Here is a 19,819-nt window from a genome sequence, read left to right as displayed (position 1 = left end):
GATTTTCTTTCTGTATGATCTATCCATTGTTGAGAGGGGGGTATTAAAGTCTCCTACTTTTACTGTATTGTTTATTTCTCCCTTCAGTTCTATTAATATCTGCTTTATATTTAGATGCTCCGATGTTGGATATTTACAATCGTTATGTCATCTTCATGAATTGATCCTTTTATCATATATAGTGACTTCTTTGTCTATTGTGACCCTTCTTTTTTAACTTAGTTTATTTTTTCTGATACAAGGATAGGTATCCCTGCTCTCTTTTTGTGAGCATTTGCATGGAATATCTTTTTCCATCCCTCCACTTCCAGCCTATGTGTGTCCTTAAAGTTAAAGTGAGTCTCTTACAGGCATCATTTCCCTTTTAAGACAGTGTGGTATTGGCAAAAGAATAGACAAATAGGTCAATGGCACAGAACAGAGAGCCCAGAAATAGACCCTCACAAATACACTTAACTGATCTTTGACAAAGGAGCAAAGGCAATATAATGAGGCAAAGATAGTCTTTTCAACAAATGGTATAGGAACAACTAAATATCTGTGTGGGAAAAAAAGGAATATGGACACAGACCTTATACCCCTTACAAAAGTTAACTCAAAATGTATCATAAAGCTAAATGTAAAACACAAAACTACAAAATTCCTAGAAGATAACACAAAAGAAAATATAGGTGACTTTGGGTACAGCAATGACTTTTTAGATATAATATCAAAGGTATGATCTATGAAAAAAATAATTATAAGCTGAATTTCATTAAAATTAAAAACATCTCCTCTCCAAAAGACAATGTCATGAGAATGAGAATTCAAGCCACAGACTAGGAGGAATTATTTGCAAAAGACACATCTGATAAAGTACTATTATCCAAAATATACAAAGAACCCGTAAAACTCAAGAATAAGAAAACAAATAGCCCAATTAAAAAATGGGCCCAAGACCTGAACAGACACTTCACCAACGATGATATACAGATGGCTAGTAAGCATATGAAAAGATGCTCCTCATCATGTCGTCAGGGAAATGCAATTTAAAATAACGAGATAACACACACTCCTATTACAATGGCCAAAATTCAAAATGCCGACAGCATCAAATGCTGACAAGGATGTGGAGCAACAGGAACTCTCATTCATTGCTGATGGATTGCAAAGTGGTACATTTTGGAGGAAGGTTTGATAGTGTCTTAGAAAAGTGAACATCCTCTTACCATACAATCCAGCAAATGTACTCCTCAATATTTACCCAAAGGAGTTGAAAATTTATGCCCACACAAAACCTGCACATGGATGCTTATAGTAGCTTTATTTGTAACTGCCAAATCTTGGAAGAAACCAAGATATCCTTCAGTAGGTGCATGGATAAATAAACTGTAGTACATCCACATTTTAGAATATTATTCAGCACTAAAAAGAAATGAATTATCAAGCCATGAAAAGGAATTTGAGCAATCTTAAATGCATAATACTAAGGGGAAAAAGTCAGTCTGAATAGGCTACATACCGTATGATTCCAGCTATATGAAATTCTGAAAATACTGGGTTGGCCAAAAAGTGCCTTTGGTTTTTAAGTAAAAATAAAAGATACATTTTTTCATTTTCACCAAGAAGTTTATTGAACAATGTATTCACCCTTTTGTTCTACTACCTTCTGCCATTTTTCAGGCAACTTCATAATTCCATCTTCCCAAAACTTTTTACCTTTTTGAGCAAAGAACTCTTCCAGGTGCCTTTTACAGTTTCCAGGGAATTGAAATTTTTTCCATTAACAGAATTTTATAAAGACCAAAATAAATGGAAATCCGAAGGTGCAGTGTCTGGTGAATGTGGTGGGTGAATCAGAAGTTCCCAGCCAAGCTGTAATAGTTTTTGCCGGTCATCAAAGAAACCTGAGGTCTTGTGTTATCCTGATGGAAGATTATGCGTTTTCTGTTGACTAATTCTGGATGCTTTTCATCGAGTGCTGCTTTCAGTTGGTCTAACTGGGAGCAGTAATTGTTGGAATTAATCGTTTGGTTTTCCAGAAGGAGCTCATAATAGAGGACTCCTTTCCAATCCCACCACATATACAACATCACCTTCTTTGGATGAAGACTGGCCTTTGGTGTGGTTGGTGGTGGTTCATTTCGCTTGCCCCACAATCTCTTCCATTCCACATTAGTGTACAGTATCCACTTTTCATCACCCCTCACAATTTGTTTTCAAAATGGAACGTTTTCATTACGTTTAAGTAGAGAATCGCATGCGGAAATACGGTCAAGAAGATTTTCTTCGCTTAACTTATGTGGAACCCAAACGTCAAAGCGATTCACAAAACCAAGCTGGTGCAAATGATTTTCAGCGCTTGATTTGGCTATTTTGAGTATGTCGGCTATCTCCCGTGTGGTATAATGTTGATTGTTCTCAATTAATGTTTCGATTTGATTGCTATCAACTTCAACTGGTCTACCTGACCATGGAGCATCATCCAGCAAGAAATCTCCAGCACAAATCTTCACAGACCACTTTTGACATGTTCGATCAGTCACAGCACCTTCTCTATATACTGCACAAATTTTTTTTTTGCATTTTGGTTGTGTATTTAACCTTTCTTGAAATAATAAAGCATAATATGCCAAAAATGTTGGTTTTTTCCTTCCATCTTCAATATTAAAATGGCTACACAAAAATTCACCAATTTTGATAAGTCTTTTTTTAAATGCACGCTGATATGACAGCTGTCACATACAATCTAACAAACTTATTTTGAATGAAGTTAAAGACAACTAAGTGCTACTAGAGCCATCTTACACAAAAACCAAACGAACCTTTTGGCCAACCCAATAGCAAAACAATGGAGCCAGTAACAAGATCAGTGGTTGCCACAGGCTGGGGGAAGGGAGAGATGAATACACAGAGCACAGAACATTTTTAGGGCAATAAAACTATTCTGTATGATACTACGTTTGTAGATACATGTCATTATACATTTGTCAAAACCTATAATAATGTACAACACTGAGACTGAAGCCTAATGTAAAATATAGATTATGATATGTCAATGTAGGTTTATGAGTTGTAACAAATGTATCACTGTGGTACAGGATATTGACAGTGGAGGAAGCAGTCCATGTGTAGGGGCAGGGAGTAAATGGGAACTTTCTGTACTTTCTGCTTAATTTTGCTATGAACCTAAAACTACTCCCAAAAATAGTCTATTAAAAAAACATAGCTCTTAACCGTCTTTTAATACTACGACCCAGATCAAAAACAGTTGTTTCCACTTTGGATAAGAAGGTAAAACCACTGCTTGATTATTTCTAAAACCTAGCTTCCAAAATCATCTTAACTGGGAATTTAAGGCTCACAATGAGGATCAAAGAACTTACTTTTCAATTTTCTTCCTTTGTTCTTTTTGCCTCTGTTGTTCTTTCACTTGTTCTCTTTCAATATCCATGAAAAGTCGTCTATATCTCAGGTACTGCTTTTGACGCTAAAGAAAAGAAGTTAAAATTGTTAAGATTCCGCTCTCAGAGGACTTTTCAAGAAAGGAAAATCCTTGTGCCATAGACAAGAAAACTATATGACACAAAAGTCACAGGGAATTAAGTCCTTAATTTCCTTCTATTTATGGTGACTCAGGATAATATCACATACAGCAAGAGATTTATATTTTCAAGCACATAGCTATTAGATGTAACAGACAAATCAGAGAAAGAAGTACTAATTTAGTTTGCACTTAGCATGGTCAGTTGTCAATAGCCCTTGAGGAAATGATTATATTTAATATGATAAGATACATACTATATTTACTCTGTGTTCCCAAGTAGTAAGTACCACAGAAGCAGAACCAAAGAAAGAATGTAAGAGGTATTTTATAACAGAACGTCACTTTAACTTTCCAAAATTAAAACCACACTACAAAAGCACACTCTAAGCCTAGCCTAATATGGTGGGGAGGAGGGAGGGAAGACTGAGGAATATCAGAGCATCATACTTTTAAAGGGAACAAGTATAATAAAAGCAAATGCTGGGGCTTCCCTGGTGGCACAGTGGTTAAGAATCTGCCTGCCAATGCAGGGTACATGGGTTCGAGCCTTGGTCCGGGAAGATCCCACATGCCGCGGAGCAATGAAGCCTGTGCGCCACAACTACTGAGCCTGCGCTCTAGAGCCCGTGAGCCACAACTACTGAGCCCACGTGCCACAACTACAGAAGCCCACATGCCTAGAGCCCCTGCTCCGCAACAAGAGAAGCCACCACAATGAGAAACCCGTGCACCACAAGGAAGAGTAGCCCCTGCTCGCTACAGCTAGAGGAAGCCCGCGTGCAGCAACAAAAACCCAACGAAGCCAAAAATAAATAAATAATCAATTTAAAAAAAAAAAAAAAAAAAAGCAAATGCTACTACCCTGTGCGTGATCTGTTCATACTTCCAAATTTATATATTCTCTTTTTAAGGGCACAAGCTACTCAAAGATCACTAGTATACACACAGACATGTTTTTGTCCTTAGAGTAGTTTGTGTCTTTTTGGTAAAAATTATTAAAACTATAATAACAGTTCTCAATATTGAAGATACATCACAATCATCTGTGGTGTTTTTTTAAAACACAGATGCCCCGAACCTACCTAAGATACTGATTCAGTATATCTGCTTTGGGTCCAGGCATTTGTATTTGGAAAAAAGCTCCATGTCTGATTCTGGTGCATGGCCAGTGTTAAAAACTGTTCATTTAAACTAACTTTAGATTGAAAAGGAAAAAAAGGAAGTCACAAATTAAAACTCTTCCTTAAATTAGCTATTATGGCAAATATACACTAACTGAAGAAACTCACTAGGATCACCTCTCTGATTTCACATCAAGGTACCCTAAATCCTAGAAGCTTAGAAGAGAAGTTCAACATATTAAAATGAGTCAAGCAACTTTTGTGCCTTTATCTATGGAATTTGTAGTACTAGCTCTTAATATGTTAGGACACAACAAATTGTTTCCAATCTCACATATACTATTATAGTAGAAACACTGATGTCCAAAAGCCATTATCACTACATACCTCTTTCTTGTCTTCCTCTTGACTTACTCCTGACTGAAGTGCCTGTGGAGTCTGGAATTCAGTGTTCAATCCTGATTGATATTCACCACCAACCTGTTAGAAAGTCCAGTCACACAAAGAGACAAAATTGCCAAAAGTTAGCCCTACGTACGTTTTTGATAATTTCATCTATTGATTCCTTTCTCCTGCAATCTTGAGCTCAACTGGATAAAAACAATTTTTTAAACAAATATAAAAGAATAAAGCTTTAAGAAAGAATAAAAGAAAGAAATTAATCAAACAAAAACAATAAAGAAAAGAAAATATCGAGGTCAAAAACATGGATGGGGACCTCCCTGGTGGTGCAGCGGTTAAGAATCCGCCTGCCAATGCAGGGGACACACATGGGTTCGAGACCTGGTCCGGGAAGATCCCACATGCCATGGAGCAACTAAGCCCATGTGCCACAACTACTGAGCCTGTGTTCTAGAGCCCGCAAGCCACAACTACTGAGCCCACACACCACAACTACTGAAGCCTGCGCCTACAGCCCATGCTCGGCAATAAGAGAAGCTTCCTCAATGAGAAGCCTGCACACTGCAATGAAGAGTAGCTCCCGCTCGCCGCAACTAGTGAAAGCCAGCACACAGCAACAAAGACCCAACACAGCCAAAAAAAAAAGAGAATGAACTAATGACAGATCAAAATGTTCAGAATGAAAGTCCTTCTAAATTGATCACTTGAAATCACTCTATCATGAGTGTGTGCTTGGGACTGAATCCAGGATATAAAACTAGATCCCTTAACATCTCAAATCTGTAATCATTTTCAATTTATACATATTCTTGAAAGGTGTGAGTTTAGAGAATAAAAGCTTGAAAATACTATAGCCATCAACTGACATGGCAGGGAAGAAACTGGGGCTTATTTCCCCCCTAATTATTAGAAAAGCCTGTTGACATAACTTAGTACACTTACTTGGACATTATATGGCTCAAATTATGATCTCTAACTTTTAGAAATAAAAGTTTAAAATTACTTTTATCTTTTTAGCTTAAAAGTTATTTATCTTTCAGCAAAGTTGCAAGATATAAGATCAGTATGCAAAACTCTATTGTATTTTTAGGTACTTGCAATGAACAATCTGAAAATGAAATTAAGGGGAAAATCCATATAAAATATCATCAAAAAATTCTTAGGAATAAATTTAATAAAGGAAGTGTAAATTGTATACACTGAAATCTACAAAACATTGTTGAAAGAAATAGAAGATCTAAATGAATCAGAAGAGTTAATATTGTTAAGATGGCAAATTGATCAACAGATTTAATGCAATCTACATCAGAATTTCAGCTGACTTCTTTGTAGAAGTTGACAAGGTTATCCTTAAATTCATACGAAAATGCAAGGGACCTGGAATAGCTGAGATGACCTTGAAACAGAAGAACCAAGTTGGAGAACTCACTCTCCCCAATTTCAAAACTTACTGCGAAGCTACACTGATCAACACAGTGTGGTACTAACATAAGGATAGACTTATAGATCAATGGAATAGAACTGATAGTTCAGAAATAAACTCTTAAATTTACAATCAACTTTTTTTTTTTTTTTTTTGCGGTACGCGGGCCTCTCACTGTTGTGGCCTCTCCCGTTGCAGAGCACAGGCTCCGGAGGCGCAGGCTCAGTGGCCATGGCTCATGGGCCCAGCCGCTCTGCGGCATGTGGGATCTTCCCTGACCGGGGCACGAACCCACGTCCCCTGCATCGGCAGGCGGACTCTCAACCACTGTGCCACCAGGGAAGCCCGTAATCAACTAATTTTTGACAAGAGTGACGAGCGAATTCAACGGGTAAAAAGAGTCTTTTCAACAAATGATGTTGGGTCAACTGGATATCTAAGTGCAAAAAAGAATGAAGTTGGACCTCTACTGAACACCATATAAGAAAATTAATGCAAAGTGGATTGAAGACCTTGCAGAATGCAAGAGATATAAAATTCTTAGAGGAACACACAGCAGTAAATCTTCATGACCTTGGATCAGGCAATGGTTTCTTAGATATGACACCAAAAGCACAAGCCACAAAAAAATAAGTAACCTGGACTTCAAAATTAAAAATTTCTGTGCTGCAAAGGAAAGGAAACCACCAAGAAAGTGAAAAGACAACCCACAGGATAGGAGAAAACATCTGCAAATCACAAAACAGATTTGAATATATTAAGAATCCAGTAGATTAAGAATCCAGTAGAATATATTAAGAACTCATATAACTCAATACTTAGAAGATAAATAATCCAATTACAAGTTGCACAGAGGATTTAATAATTTTCCAAAGAAGATATACATATGGCCAATAAGCATGTGAAGAGATGCTCATCATTAATCATCAAGTAAATGTAAACCAAAACCACGGTGAGATATGACTTCACACCCATTAAGAGAACTATAATTAAAAAGGCAGACAATGACAAGTGTTGGTGAGGATGCGGAGAAATTGGAACCCTCATAATACTGCCAATGAGAATGAAAAATAGCGCAGCCACTTTGGAAACCAGTTTGGCAGTTCCTCAAAGGTTAAGCATATGATTACCATAAGTCTCAGCAATTCCCCTCCTAGGTGTATACCCAAGGGAAATGGAAACACATATCACAGAAAAACTTATAAACAAATGTTCATAGCAGCATTATTCATGACAGTCAAGAAGTGGAAACCATCCAAATGTCCATCAGCTGATGAATGGATAAATAAAACGTGCTATATGAATATAATGGAATATTATCCAATGAATAGGAATGAAGTACTACTACATGCTACAAGGTCAATGAACTTTGAAAACATTACGCTAAGTGAAAGAAGTCAGTGACAAAAGGCCATTCCACGATCCCATTTATATAAAATGTCCAGAACAGGCAAATCTATAGAGACAGAAAGTAGATTAGTGGTTGCCTAGGGCTGGGGATGGGGGTGAGGGGAAAAAGGGAGCGAGTGGCTGCTAATGGGTATATGTATGACTTTTGGGGAGTGATGAAAATATTCTAAAACTGATTGTGGCAAAGTCTGCACAACCCTTTGAATATAGTAAAAACACTGAATTGTACACTGTAAATGGGTTACTTGTATGGTATATAAAGTAGTCAATCCTCATTATTTGAATACTCCTGTATTATTTGTGAATTTGCCTATTCGTTAAAATGTATTTGTTATCACAAAATGAATACTCGCAGTGCTTTTGTGGTCACTTGCAGACAGGCACAGAGCTGTGAAAAATCTGAATCGTCAGTTTTACACATTGCAAGCTGAGGTCGAACACGGCGATGCTCTGCCTTTGGGCCTTCATACTGTAAACAAGTATCCTTTTCAAGGTACATTTGGTGCAAAGGTTTTTGCATTTTTGTGCTTTTTTTGTTGATTTTGCTGTTTAAAACATCCCTCAAGCACAGTGCTGAAGCACTACCTAGTGTTCTTAAGCATAAGAAGGCTGTGATGTGCCTTATGGAGAAAATACTTACATATATTAGATAAGCTTCGTTCAGGCACAAGCTGTAGTGACACTGGCCCTGACTACAATGTTAATGAATCAACAACACACATTAAATACGGTGTCTTTAAACAGAAATTCACACAAAATAGTTGAGCAATGAATGGTTCAGTATTCACTAAAATTCAGTGTTTATGGCAACTTTATAGAACATAACTACTATGAATAAAGAGATTGTATATTTCAATAAGGCTGTTATTTTTAAAGTTATTTGTTATAGAGAAAATCTGAAAACAATACATAGCAATAGGCTAATGGTGGTTATCTCTGGAATTTGGGGGTTTTCTTCTTTTTGTTTATTTGTATTTACTTTTGCTATAATAAAAATGAAATTTTCTGCTTTCAAAAAAGTAAGAAAAACTGGACTTCCAGCACTGGCCAAGGAGTAAGCCCACTCTGAGCCTCTCTCTCTCACTGATCGTAACTAAAAATTCCAGGAAATGTGGCCCCTGGTATCTGGAGAGTATATGGGGTGGGTATCCTCAAGAGGAGTGAGTTCAGAACTCTACTCAATACTCTGTAATGACCTGTATGGGAACAGAATCTAAAAAAAGAGTAGATATGTGTATACGTATAACTGATTCACTTTGCTGTATAGCAGAAACTAATACATTATAAAATACATTATAAATCAACTATACTCCAATAAAAATTAATTTTAAAAAAATGCATGAGGGCTTCCTTGGTGGCGCAGTGGTTGGGAGTCCGCCTGCCGATGCAGGGGACGCGGGTTCGTGCCCGGTCTTGGAAGATCCCACATGCCGCGGAGCGGCTGGGCCCGTGAGCCATGGCCGCTGAGCCTGCGCGTCCGGAGCCTGTGCTCCGCAACGGGAGAGGCCACAGCAGTGAGAGGCCCGCGTACCGCAAAAAACAAAAGATGCATGAGTTAGAAAAGTGGATTCCTTAATTCTGTGCATGAACTGGCACACATCCCAGAATTACCCCTGAGCTGTGCATGCATGGGATGGACTTAAAGAAGTATAAGGAAGGCTTTGAGACCTGAACTAACATTGGAGCCACTGTTCACAGATGAGAAAGAACGTATAATCTGAATTTAACCAGGTTGACTGCTTGCCAAAACAAACAAAAATATGCAACATTATTCAGAGGATTTTAATAGAAACCTGTCTCACAATATAATATTCAAAATTGGACCCAGAAGAAAAGATGGCAAGAGAATCCAGAATATGGATCCAAAGAAAGACATCTCTTCCTCTGAGATTAGTAGGAACAGGTAAGAATGGCAAAAAAGTAAATGGTCAAGGGAGTTATTGCATGATGGCTTCTACTTTTTCTTTTATCGAAAGTCTGAGAGTATGGGGGGGTGCAGCAGGAACTTTAAGGAGTATTTAAGGGTTAGAATGATCAGTGTGGGCCATAGGTGAGGGAGCGGACAAGTGGCAAGTAAGGAAAAAGCTAGGCAGCACTGGGGACCCAGCTGTGACTATAAACCGTAAGGATGAATGTGTATAAACCTACACCATTAAAGAGCTTTTTTCCAATAAGGCTGGATTATTTGGGAGCCTAAAAGGTGAAAGGACTGATCCAGGGTTGAGGATTTTCAGGGCTGGTATGGCAGAAGGACAAGAAGAAGAGGTTCTGACTACCAAAGCTGCACCCTCAATTAAACAGTCAGGATTAGGTACCCCTCTTCTGTGCTCAGCTAATGCCCTATGCATCCTGTACCACTAATTATGTTGCTTCAGAATTATCGCTTATTTGTCAGTCTCTCTTCTTTAGACTGTCTGTAATTTGAGTGCTCTGTCTCGTTCATAGTTACATCTTTGATATTTAGAACCTAAACAATGGCTAACATCAAACAGGTGCTCAATAAGTGTTTGATTGACTAATTCTTTCTAAACAAATTTAGCAAGAAACCAGCAGGTACCAGGCACCATGTTAAATGCTGTCCACACTCCGGTAAACAAAACAAGTGTGGTGCCTCTCCTCATAAAGCTTATAGACTAGTGGAAGTCATGTAAATAAGTAAATAATTACAAACTGTCTTGTTTATGGAGAAGGAAACAAACAGAATGCAGGGACAGAGGAAAAACAGAAGAGGGTTGCCGTATGGAGCATAAGCTCTAAAAGATACAAATGCATTCACCAAATGGCGTGAGCAGTGACGTAATGGTAGTAAAAATATTTTAGGCTGCAGCGATACCCCTGATGTAATCTAAATAGGTCAGAATAGTCTAATATATTACGGCATAAAAGTAGACATTACACTTCTTGCCACTACTATGGATCTTAACTGTATCTGCGAAGCAATCCTAAGTTTCTCTATCCATAAAACAAGGATAATAATCGTATCCATCTCCCAGGGTAATTGTGAGAGTTAAATGAGACAATGGATACAAAGTTTTAGAACCGTTTTGGCTATGGTAAATGCTTAATGAATTTAAGCTGTTAGTCTTAATAATATTAATAACGTTAATCTTGATAAGGTGGTCAGAGCAGTCTTTTCTAAAAAGGTGACATTTAAGCTGAAACGTGAAGGATGAGAAGGGACCAGCTTTGTGAAGAAAAAAGAGAAGACTATCCAAGCAGAGGGGTAAAAAAAGCAAAAGAGCTGAAGTAGAAAAGGGCCTGGCATAGTTCAGGATATGTAAACGGAGATGCAGAAGAAAACATGACAGCCTTCCCTCAGACCAATCTTAAGAGACCCAAACCAAAAATAACAAAGGACCTGCAGTTTAGTCCTAAAAACCTCAGCCCAAATCCATAATTCTGCCTTTATGCCTCCTTTTCTTTCTGCTCACTTAAAAGAGCCAAGAGGAAATTTCTCTTTATCTCTTTCATATATTCTAACAACACTGGTTGCCTGAAGGCTCTGTCTTTAAAATAACATGAAACCACAAGTCAGAAATTATCCAGACAATGGTAAAATTCTAGTGGGAATAAACTAGACTTCAGTTAAGTCATAGAAAAATCTTAGTAGGCCAGTGTACTGTGACATTTTCTTGAAAAACTATAGATCTTAAATCAATACACCAAAACTTAGGCAATATAACCCTAACAAGCTCCAGCCCAAATTCTGGATAGTTTCTTTCTTGGTGATCCTACCTTATGCTCTACCAGGTTACTGATGGAGATCTAGTCCTGGCTGTTGGTGAAAGATCCTCCCTCCCCCTCCCCCCAGAAACCACTTATTTCTTTCCCTCTCACACCATAGAAGACTAGGGCCACCAGAAATACACCTTTAGTAAAAGAACATACATGTAAAAAATACAATTTTTCCAATAGGCAACAAGCGCTCCTGACAATACCCTAGGCTTCGGTGAGTAATCTTAGGTTTTACACACTATGAAATAAACCCAGAATCGGCGTTTTGCTCAGCCTTACTGCTCCCAGCTCAGTAGGACCCACACCCTATCTAAACTCCAGGGTTCATACTCTACAGTTTGGTTTACCTGTCTGCTGCTGGGAGCCTCTCTCTGGTGCTTGGGTGGAAGATGCTGACGGCCAGCCGGAAGTAAACCTGCTTGCCATCTTTCAGCTGTTCCAGCAGATGGTTGCCGTATGGAGCGTAAGCTCTAAAAGATACAAATGCATTCCCCAAATGGCGTGAGCAGTGACGTAATGGTAGTAAAAATACTTTAGGCTGCAGCGATACCCCTGATGTAATCTAAATAGGTCAGAATAGTCTAATATATTACGGCATAAAAGTAGACATTACACTTCTTGCCACTACTACTGGATCTTAACTGTATCTGCGAAGCAATCCTAAGTTTCTCCATCCATAAAACAAGTATAATAATAGTATCCATCTCCCAGGGTAATTGTGAGAGTTAAATGAGACAATGGATACAAAGTTTTAGAACCATTTTGGCTATGGTAAATGCTTAATGAATTTAAGCTGTTAGTCTTAATAATATTAATAACATTATTGATAATATTAATAAGAGATAACACTATCATCATCATCGTTGTTGTTGGTAGCATAGCTCTGGCAAGTCTATATCAAACTCTAACTGACTTTCTGCTGCTTACACTTTACTATACTCTGCTCTACCTGCTCTCTGGTGGAGCCTGGATCCTGGATTTCATGTAAAACATATTCATGGTGCTCCAGAAATAACTCCTTTCTCCATCTCTCATCTGTCATATTATGTGAGGCCTGCCCACAGTTCCTGTGCTAAAAGAAAACAAACACTGAACATCAATTGTCCAAGCGGTAGCGTCATGCCAGGGCAATAGTAAAAGCTTTAGTGAAGAGGCCAGAAGTAGTTTTAACAGGGCAGAATGGTCACAGAACAGGAGGACATTATATCTTTGCCCATTGTTATTGACCTTAACACTAAACCCCTGAAACAGTTACTACTTTGCCCTGTCAATCTTGAACCAAAACCTAAGGAATTTACTCTCTGTTACTTACTTCTCCCTATATTCTGCTTTACTTATTCTCTGGGAGAGGCTAGGTCTTGAATACCAGGTGAAACATACCGATGGCACTTCAGAAGCAACTCGTCTTTCAACCTCCCATTTCTCAAAAGATGAGGGCTGCTTGATACACTTGTTCTAAAGGAATAACAAAACACAAAACTAATTGTCTAAGCAAAAATTATAGGTTAGTGACAATACTGTACACTTCAGTGACAACTCTGAAATAATGATACCAGGGGAGGGTAATATAACAATTAGAGGTGTGCATGTGTGTGTTTAATATAAAATTTCCAAACATACATAAAAGTGGGGAAAAAATTAGTAAAATAAGTCTCAAGATACCTATCACCCAGCACCAACAATTAGCAACATCATGTTTTTTGTTTCTGTTTTTTCTCTTAATTTTTATTGGAGTATGGTTGATTTTACAAGGTTGTATTAGTTTCAGGTGTACAGCAAAGTGAGTCAGTTATACATACATCCACTCTTGTTTAGATTCTTTTCCGTATAGGCCATTACAGAATATTGAGTAGAGTTCCCTGTGCTATACAGTAGGTCCTTATTAGTTATCTATTTTATATATAGTAGTGTGATATGTCAATCCCAATTTCCCAATTTGTCCCTCCCAGCAACATCATGTTTTTTCATCCATCTCTTCTCCCACTTTCTTTCCTGGAGTATTTTGAAGCAAATCCCAGATTATTCTGGTACTTTTTTTCTTTTGCATTTTTTGCATGGGGCAACTCTTTATTCAACAACACATTTGGAAGAAGATAAGGCAACAAGGCAATATTTTTATAATGCTGCTAGCATTTTCTCAGGTAAAGCCAGGAAAAAAGCTGTGTCATTTCCCAAAGTACTCCTACTCGATGTCCCCAATAACTCCATGCATAAATACTAGAAGTGGTGAAGTCTAGGATGTTTTGAGTGGCAAACAGCTTGTTTTTTCCTGCATCATAACTGGTTTGCAAATTTGATGTCTGGCTTTGGTGTACTGCTTCAGATGGCCAAGAGTAGAATTCCTTCAGTATGTATAAGACTAAATGTCAAAAGGCAAATTTGCTGAAGGACTTGAGTTTAAGAAGAACAATTTACGGATAACCAATCAACTTTATAGAAAACCTATCTCTTGTTTAACCCAAATGACAGAGGTATGCTTCCTCACCTGGTCTCTTTAGATCTGGCACATTCTGAAATAAATGAAGACATCATACTCTTAGCCTAACTCTAGAAGCTTTAATTCTATGTAGTCTACATACTAGCTAGCTTGGCAAGCTCCAGCCCAAATCTTAAGAAATTTCATCTGTTACTCTTTTAGAAAGTAGACAGCACTCTCACTGTATTCTGCTCTACCTGTTCTCTAGGGGAGGCTTGGTCTGGCATTTTAGGTTTAACATTCTGATGACACCCCAGAGTCAATTCATCTCTCTCTCTCTCTTCTCTCATAAAAGATGACAGTTGCTTCAGAAACATGTTCAAAAGAAACAACAAAAACAGAAAACAAGTCGTCTAACCAGGGCAACATGCTAACCTTAATACTCTAGGCTTCAGTGAGAACTCCAGGGAAATGGCACCAGATGAGGCTATTCTGATACATTTTGGTTTGAATGAGGATGTTATACTTTTACCCCAACTCTATAGATCTTAATTTTTAATCCCCAAACATGTACAGAATAGTCTGACAACCCCCCCCCCAAATTTTAAGTAATTTAGGATCTGCTAATTCTTCCTATAATATTCACGTAAGGGCAGTATGCTTGTGGTAATAATGTGGGCTTCAGCAAAAGTTATAGCATAATCTTAGTAAATTAAAATAGTCTGATTCCACAATAAGAATATGAATGTGATTTATCATCCTTCTGAATGACAGAACTGATCTGACTGATACAGTTCACTGAACAAGGATCTGATTCTATATTTCACATTACCAGTTGTTGAAAATGTATGAAATCCAGCTACTTTATTTCCTCTCTATCTCTTTCTGATTGTGCTCTACCTGATCTCTGATGAAGGCCTGGTCCTGAAGTTTAGGAGGCAGATACTGATAACCTGCCAGAGAAAAGTCTTCTCTCCCTTTCTCATTTGTCATATCACAGTATGACTCCTTGAAGCGTACCTTCTAAGAGAGAAGAAAACATAAAGTGTAAATTGTTCAGTGGGAGTAACATGATAGCAATAATATTCTAGGCTCTATTGGGAGCCTTAGAGTAATTTTTTCAACTCCAGATAATGTGAAACATTATGGAATAAAACAGAAAACCATACTTTTTGAAATCTAGCTAAGAACAATCTTGGAAAGTTCCAAACTAAACCCAAACAATGCAGTTCCTGATGGTCCCTCTCCTTTTTCTGCTCTACCTTGCCGTTGATGAAGGCCTGATCTTGATGCCTGTGTAGAAGATCTTGAAGGACATCCAGAGGAAGCACCTCTTCCCGACTCCTACCTATCAAAACTGATGCTGGCGGCTTCAAATTTGCTTTCTAAAAAAGAACAAATATAAAATAGCAATTGTTCAGTTAAGAAAGACAGGTTAATCAATAATACTTTAGGTTGCACTGAGAATTCAGGAGTTAACTGAGGTCAGAGTTTAATTGAACATCTTATAGAATGAATTAACACACTATACTCTATTCCCCATAAACCCAGCCACAACCCTAAGTAATTTACTTCCTGTTGATCCCTTTCTTCTTCCTCTTGGTCTACCTGATCTCTGGTGGAGGGCTGACCTTGGAACCTGGGTAAAAAATACTGTTGGACACTTGTGGGCCACTCTTTTTTCCCATCTTTCAGCTCTCAAAACAGATGACAGCTGCAAGAAATACTTTCCCTAATGAAGAAAATTTTTTAAAAAGCAAATTGTCCAGACAGGGGTAATATGCTGCTGACAATATTTTAACACTTAATAAGAACCCTGGACATTTATTTGATAAATCAATCAGTGAACTATTTTGTTCCAACTATGGCTCTCCAAATCAGCTGCAATATAGTCCTTGCAAATCCCACTACAAGCCTTAAAGAGCTTATTTCTTTTTGTTATATCTCCTTTCCACTCTATTTCACCTGATCTCTGGGTAGAAAATCCTGGTCCTGGCATTTGGGTTGAACATTCTGGTCTTTGAGAAGAACATGCTGGTCTGTGGGTAGAAAATCCTGGTCCTGGCATTTGGGTAGAACATTCTGGTCTTTGGGAAGAATATGCTGGTCTGTGGGTAGAAAAGCCTGGTTTTGGAATAGAAAATCTTGGACTTCCAAAACAATATTCCCATCTTCTAGTTCAACACTCTGATCTTTCAGCATAACACTCTGAGTTTTGGTCTTAACAGCCTGGGCTTTGGGCTCAACAGCTTGGCCTTCCAGCTTGATTTCCTGGGTACCGAGCCTCAGCTCAACACTCTGGGCTTCCAGCTCAACACTGCAGACGCCTGTCAAATCACCCTGGGTTTGCAGCAGGTCACCTGGGGCTTCTGGAAGATAATCCTGGGCTTCTGGCAGAACATCCTGATGTAACTGCTTTACCTCTTCCTCTTCCATCACAGCAAATAATGGATTTTTGAATCGTACTTTCTAAAAGTGAACATAAACATCAAATATAGAATGCCAAGCAGCAGCAACACTGGGTTTTCTGCGAGATTCCTAAAATAATCTTAAAAGGATACGGTAGTCAAACAAATTACTAAAATAAAATGCAAAATTACAGTCTTTGCTCAACTCAATAGAACCTAAATCTACAGTCTCAAACCAGTACAAGAATACTGGCATCTCTAGTCCAAATCATAATTACTTTAATTTCTATTATACTATCTCCTTTCACTCTGCTTTACCTGAACTGTGCTGAAAGGTATATCCTTGTCTTCAAAAAGGAGATCCTGCTGGTCCCCCCAAGACAAATTCTTTTTCCCTTTCTTATCTATCATAATAGATGAAGATTCCTCAGTGTCAGGTTCCTAAAGAACAAACAAACAAAAATGGAAAAGAAAAAAAAAAACCAACCAAATGTATCTGTTACAGGTAGAAACAAGAATGCATGCAAAAGCATTAAGTTAGAACTCTTCCTCACACCATATATAAAAATTAACTCAAAATGGATTAAAGACCTAAATATGAGAGATAAAATTATAAAATTCTTAGAAGACATAGGATTAAGCAATGGCTTAATAGATACTGCACCAAAAGCACAGCAGCAAAAGAAAAACAGATAAATTAGACTATACCAAAACTAAAAATTTTGTGCTGCAAATGATAGCATTAAGAAAGTTAAATGACAACCCAGAGAATGGGAGAAAATACTTGCAATCAAGTATCTGATAAGAGACTTGCATTCATATAAAGAATTCTTATAACTTGATAATAAAAAGACAACTCAATTTAAAAATGGCACTACATTTGAATACAGATTTTCTCCACGAGAGATATATAAGTGGGCAATAAGCACATGAAAAGATATTCAAGATGATTAGTCACTGGGAAAATACAAATCAAAAGTATGGAGAGATCCCACTTCACACCCACTAAGGTGGCTATAAAAAAGATGGGCAATAACAAGTTTTGAAGACGATGTGGAGAAAATGGAACCCTCATACATTGTTGATGGAAAACACCTTGGCAGGGGCTTCCCTGGTGGCACAGTGGATAAGAATCTGCCTGCCAATGCAGGAGACAGAGGTTCGATCCCTGATCTGGGAAGATCCCACATGCCGTGGAGCAACTAAGCCTGTGCACCACAACTATTGAGCCTGTGCTCTAGAGCCTGCGAGCCACAGCTACTGAAGCCCGCGTGCCTAGAGCCTGTGCTCCGCAACAAGAGAAACCACCTCAATGAGAAGCCTGCGCACCACAACAAAGAGTAGCCCCCGCTCACCGCAACTAGAGAAAAGCCCAAGTACGGTGATGACAATCCAACACAGCCAAAATTAATTTTAACATTAATTAATTTTTTAAAATTAAAAAAAAACCACCTTGGCAGTTCCTCAAAATATTAAACATAGAGTTAACATGACCCAGAAATTCCACAACCAGAGAAATGAATGTCCATACAAAAACATGTAAAAACTGCTTATAGCACAATTATTCATAAAAGCTAAGAAATGGAAACAACACAAATGTCTATCAACTGATGAACAGATATACTAAGTGTGACATACTGATGTACTGATACATGCTACAATGTGGACGAACTTTGAATACATTATGCAAAGTGAAAGAAGCCAGTCACAAAAGACGCCATATTATATTATTCCATTTATATGAAATGCCCAGAATAAGCAAATCTACAGAGACAGAAAGTAGTTTAGTGGTTGCTTAGTACTGGGGGTAGGGACAGGGAGGGACTGGGGAGTGACAGTTAACAGGTACGGGGTTTCTTTCAGGGGTGAAGAAAATCTTCTAAATTAGACTGTGGTGACAGTTGCACAACCCTGTGAATATACCAAAAACCTCTGAACTGTACACTTTAAGTGGGTGAATTGTGTGGTATGTGAATTATAGCTTAATAGAACTGTTAGAAAAAAAAAACTATTGGGCATTATAATCTTAATACTTAAACCCATCCTTAATTAGCTGTGGATAGTTCTAACAAGGCATCTTTTTTCCTCTACTCTTTACATTTCCCTACCTGATCTTCCATAAATTTCTGGTAATCTACAAGAGTTAAAAGACCTTGATGGGGCTTCCCTGGTGGCGCAGTGGTTGAGAGTCCGCCTGCCAATGCAGGGGACACGGGTTTGTGCCCCGGTCCGGGAGGATCCCACATACTGCGGAGCGGCTGGGCCCGTGAGCCGTGGCCGCTGAGCCTGCGCGTCCAGAGTCTGCGCGTCCGGAGCCTGTGCTTCGCAACGGGAGAGGCCACAGCAGTGAGAGGCCCGCATACCACAAAAAAAAAAAAAAAAAAAAAAAAGACCTTGATGGACCTCAAAGAGCATTTCTCCTCTTATCCCTATATTTATCCTGGTGAATGATGGTTTCCTACAAAGTGCTTTCTGAAAAAAAAGAAAAATTAATACAAATATAAATGGTCTAGAGAAAGCAATATGCTCATGACACTAAGCTGAGTTTTTGTGAAAGATCTGGAGCAATCCTAGCAGGTTATGGTAGTCTAATACAGAATATTGAGTTCTATTTCAAGTATACAAACAAGTCACTTACATATCAAACACATGGAAGTGCAATTCCTGGTAGGAGAATTTTTTTTTTAACATCTTTATTGGAGTATAATTGCTTTACATTGTTGTGTTAGTTTCTGCTGTATAACAAAGTGAATCAGCTATACATATACATATATCCCCGTATCCACTCCCTCTTGCGTCTCCCTCCCGCCCTTCCTATCCCACCCCTCTAGGTGGTCACAAAGCACGGAGCTGATCCTGGTAGGAGAATATTTTAACTTTATAAATGATAATTTGCCCCTATCCTAGCCAGTAACAATTTCAGAAGGCTTACAATTTTGTCTTGGTGATCTAACAGTGGGCAAGGCAAATATATCTCTTCTACGTTTATCTCTAAATCTGGAACAACCAGATGTCAGTCAAAATAAGTCTAACAAGAATACGAAACCAGAGTTCAACTGGGTTATAGACTGTTCTCCTTTCTGACTGGCAGCTTCCTCCTTCACACAACTGAATGGATAGAAAACTGTTCAGATTTGAGGGAAAGACTACGTACTTGATAAGAAAAGTTTCACTAATTTCTTAGATCATTCTCAATTATATGGAGTAGATTTGTTTGTGATGTTTTACCTGAAAAACACACATGCATTCTTTGGAAGCAAGCAGCTAGCCTGAATTCACCATCAACATCATAATGAATTACACTTAAATGGCACCTTTGACGTATCAAACTGGTTTACACAAGGATGTCATCTCAGACTTAATCCTCCTCCCTTCTAC

General features: G+C 38.2%; 1 protein-coding gene across 1 annotated transcript in view; it reads right to left on the bottom strand.

The window, feature by feature from the left end:
* The window catches only part of CCDC15 (coiled-coil domain containing 15), a 62,026-nt gene that overhangs the window by 27,904 nt on the left and 14,303 nt on the right, over positions 1-19,819 (bottom strand). Inside the window, exons 6-13 of the mRNA XM_060157999.1 lie at positions 16,760-16,882; positions 15,999-16,502; positions 15,296-15,418; positions 14,934-15,056; positions 12,998-13,072; positions 11,965-12,087; positions 5,035-5,127; positions 3,366-3,469 (exon numbers count right to left, since the gene is read on the bottom strand). Coding sequence (XP_060013982.1) covers positions 3,366-3,469; positions 5,035-5,127; positions 11,965-12,087; positions 12,998-13,072; positions 14,934-15,056; positions 15,296-15,418; positions 15,999-16,502; positions 16,760-16,882 — 1,268 coding nt within the window. The remainder of the gene's footprint in view (positions 1-3,365; positions 3,470-5,034; positions 5,128-11,964; positions 12,088-12,997; positions 13,073-14,933; positions 15,057-15,295; positions 15,419-15,998; positions 16,503-16,759; positions 16,883-19,819) is intronic.

This window comes from Lagenorhynchus albirostris, chromosome 9, assembly GCF_949774975.1.
Source record: "Lagenorhynchus albirostris chromosome 9, mLagAlb1.1, whole genome shotgun sequence".
In the NCBI taxonomy this organism is placed as follows: Eukaryota; Metazoa; Chordata; class Mammalia; order Artiodactyla; family Delphinidae; genus Lagenorhynchus; species Lagenorhynchus albirostris.
This window is presented reverse-complemented; position numbering and strand designations above follow the sequence as displayed.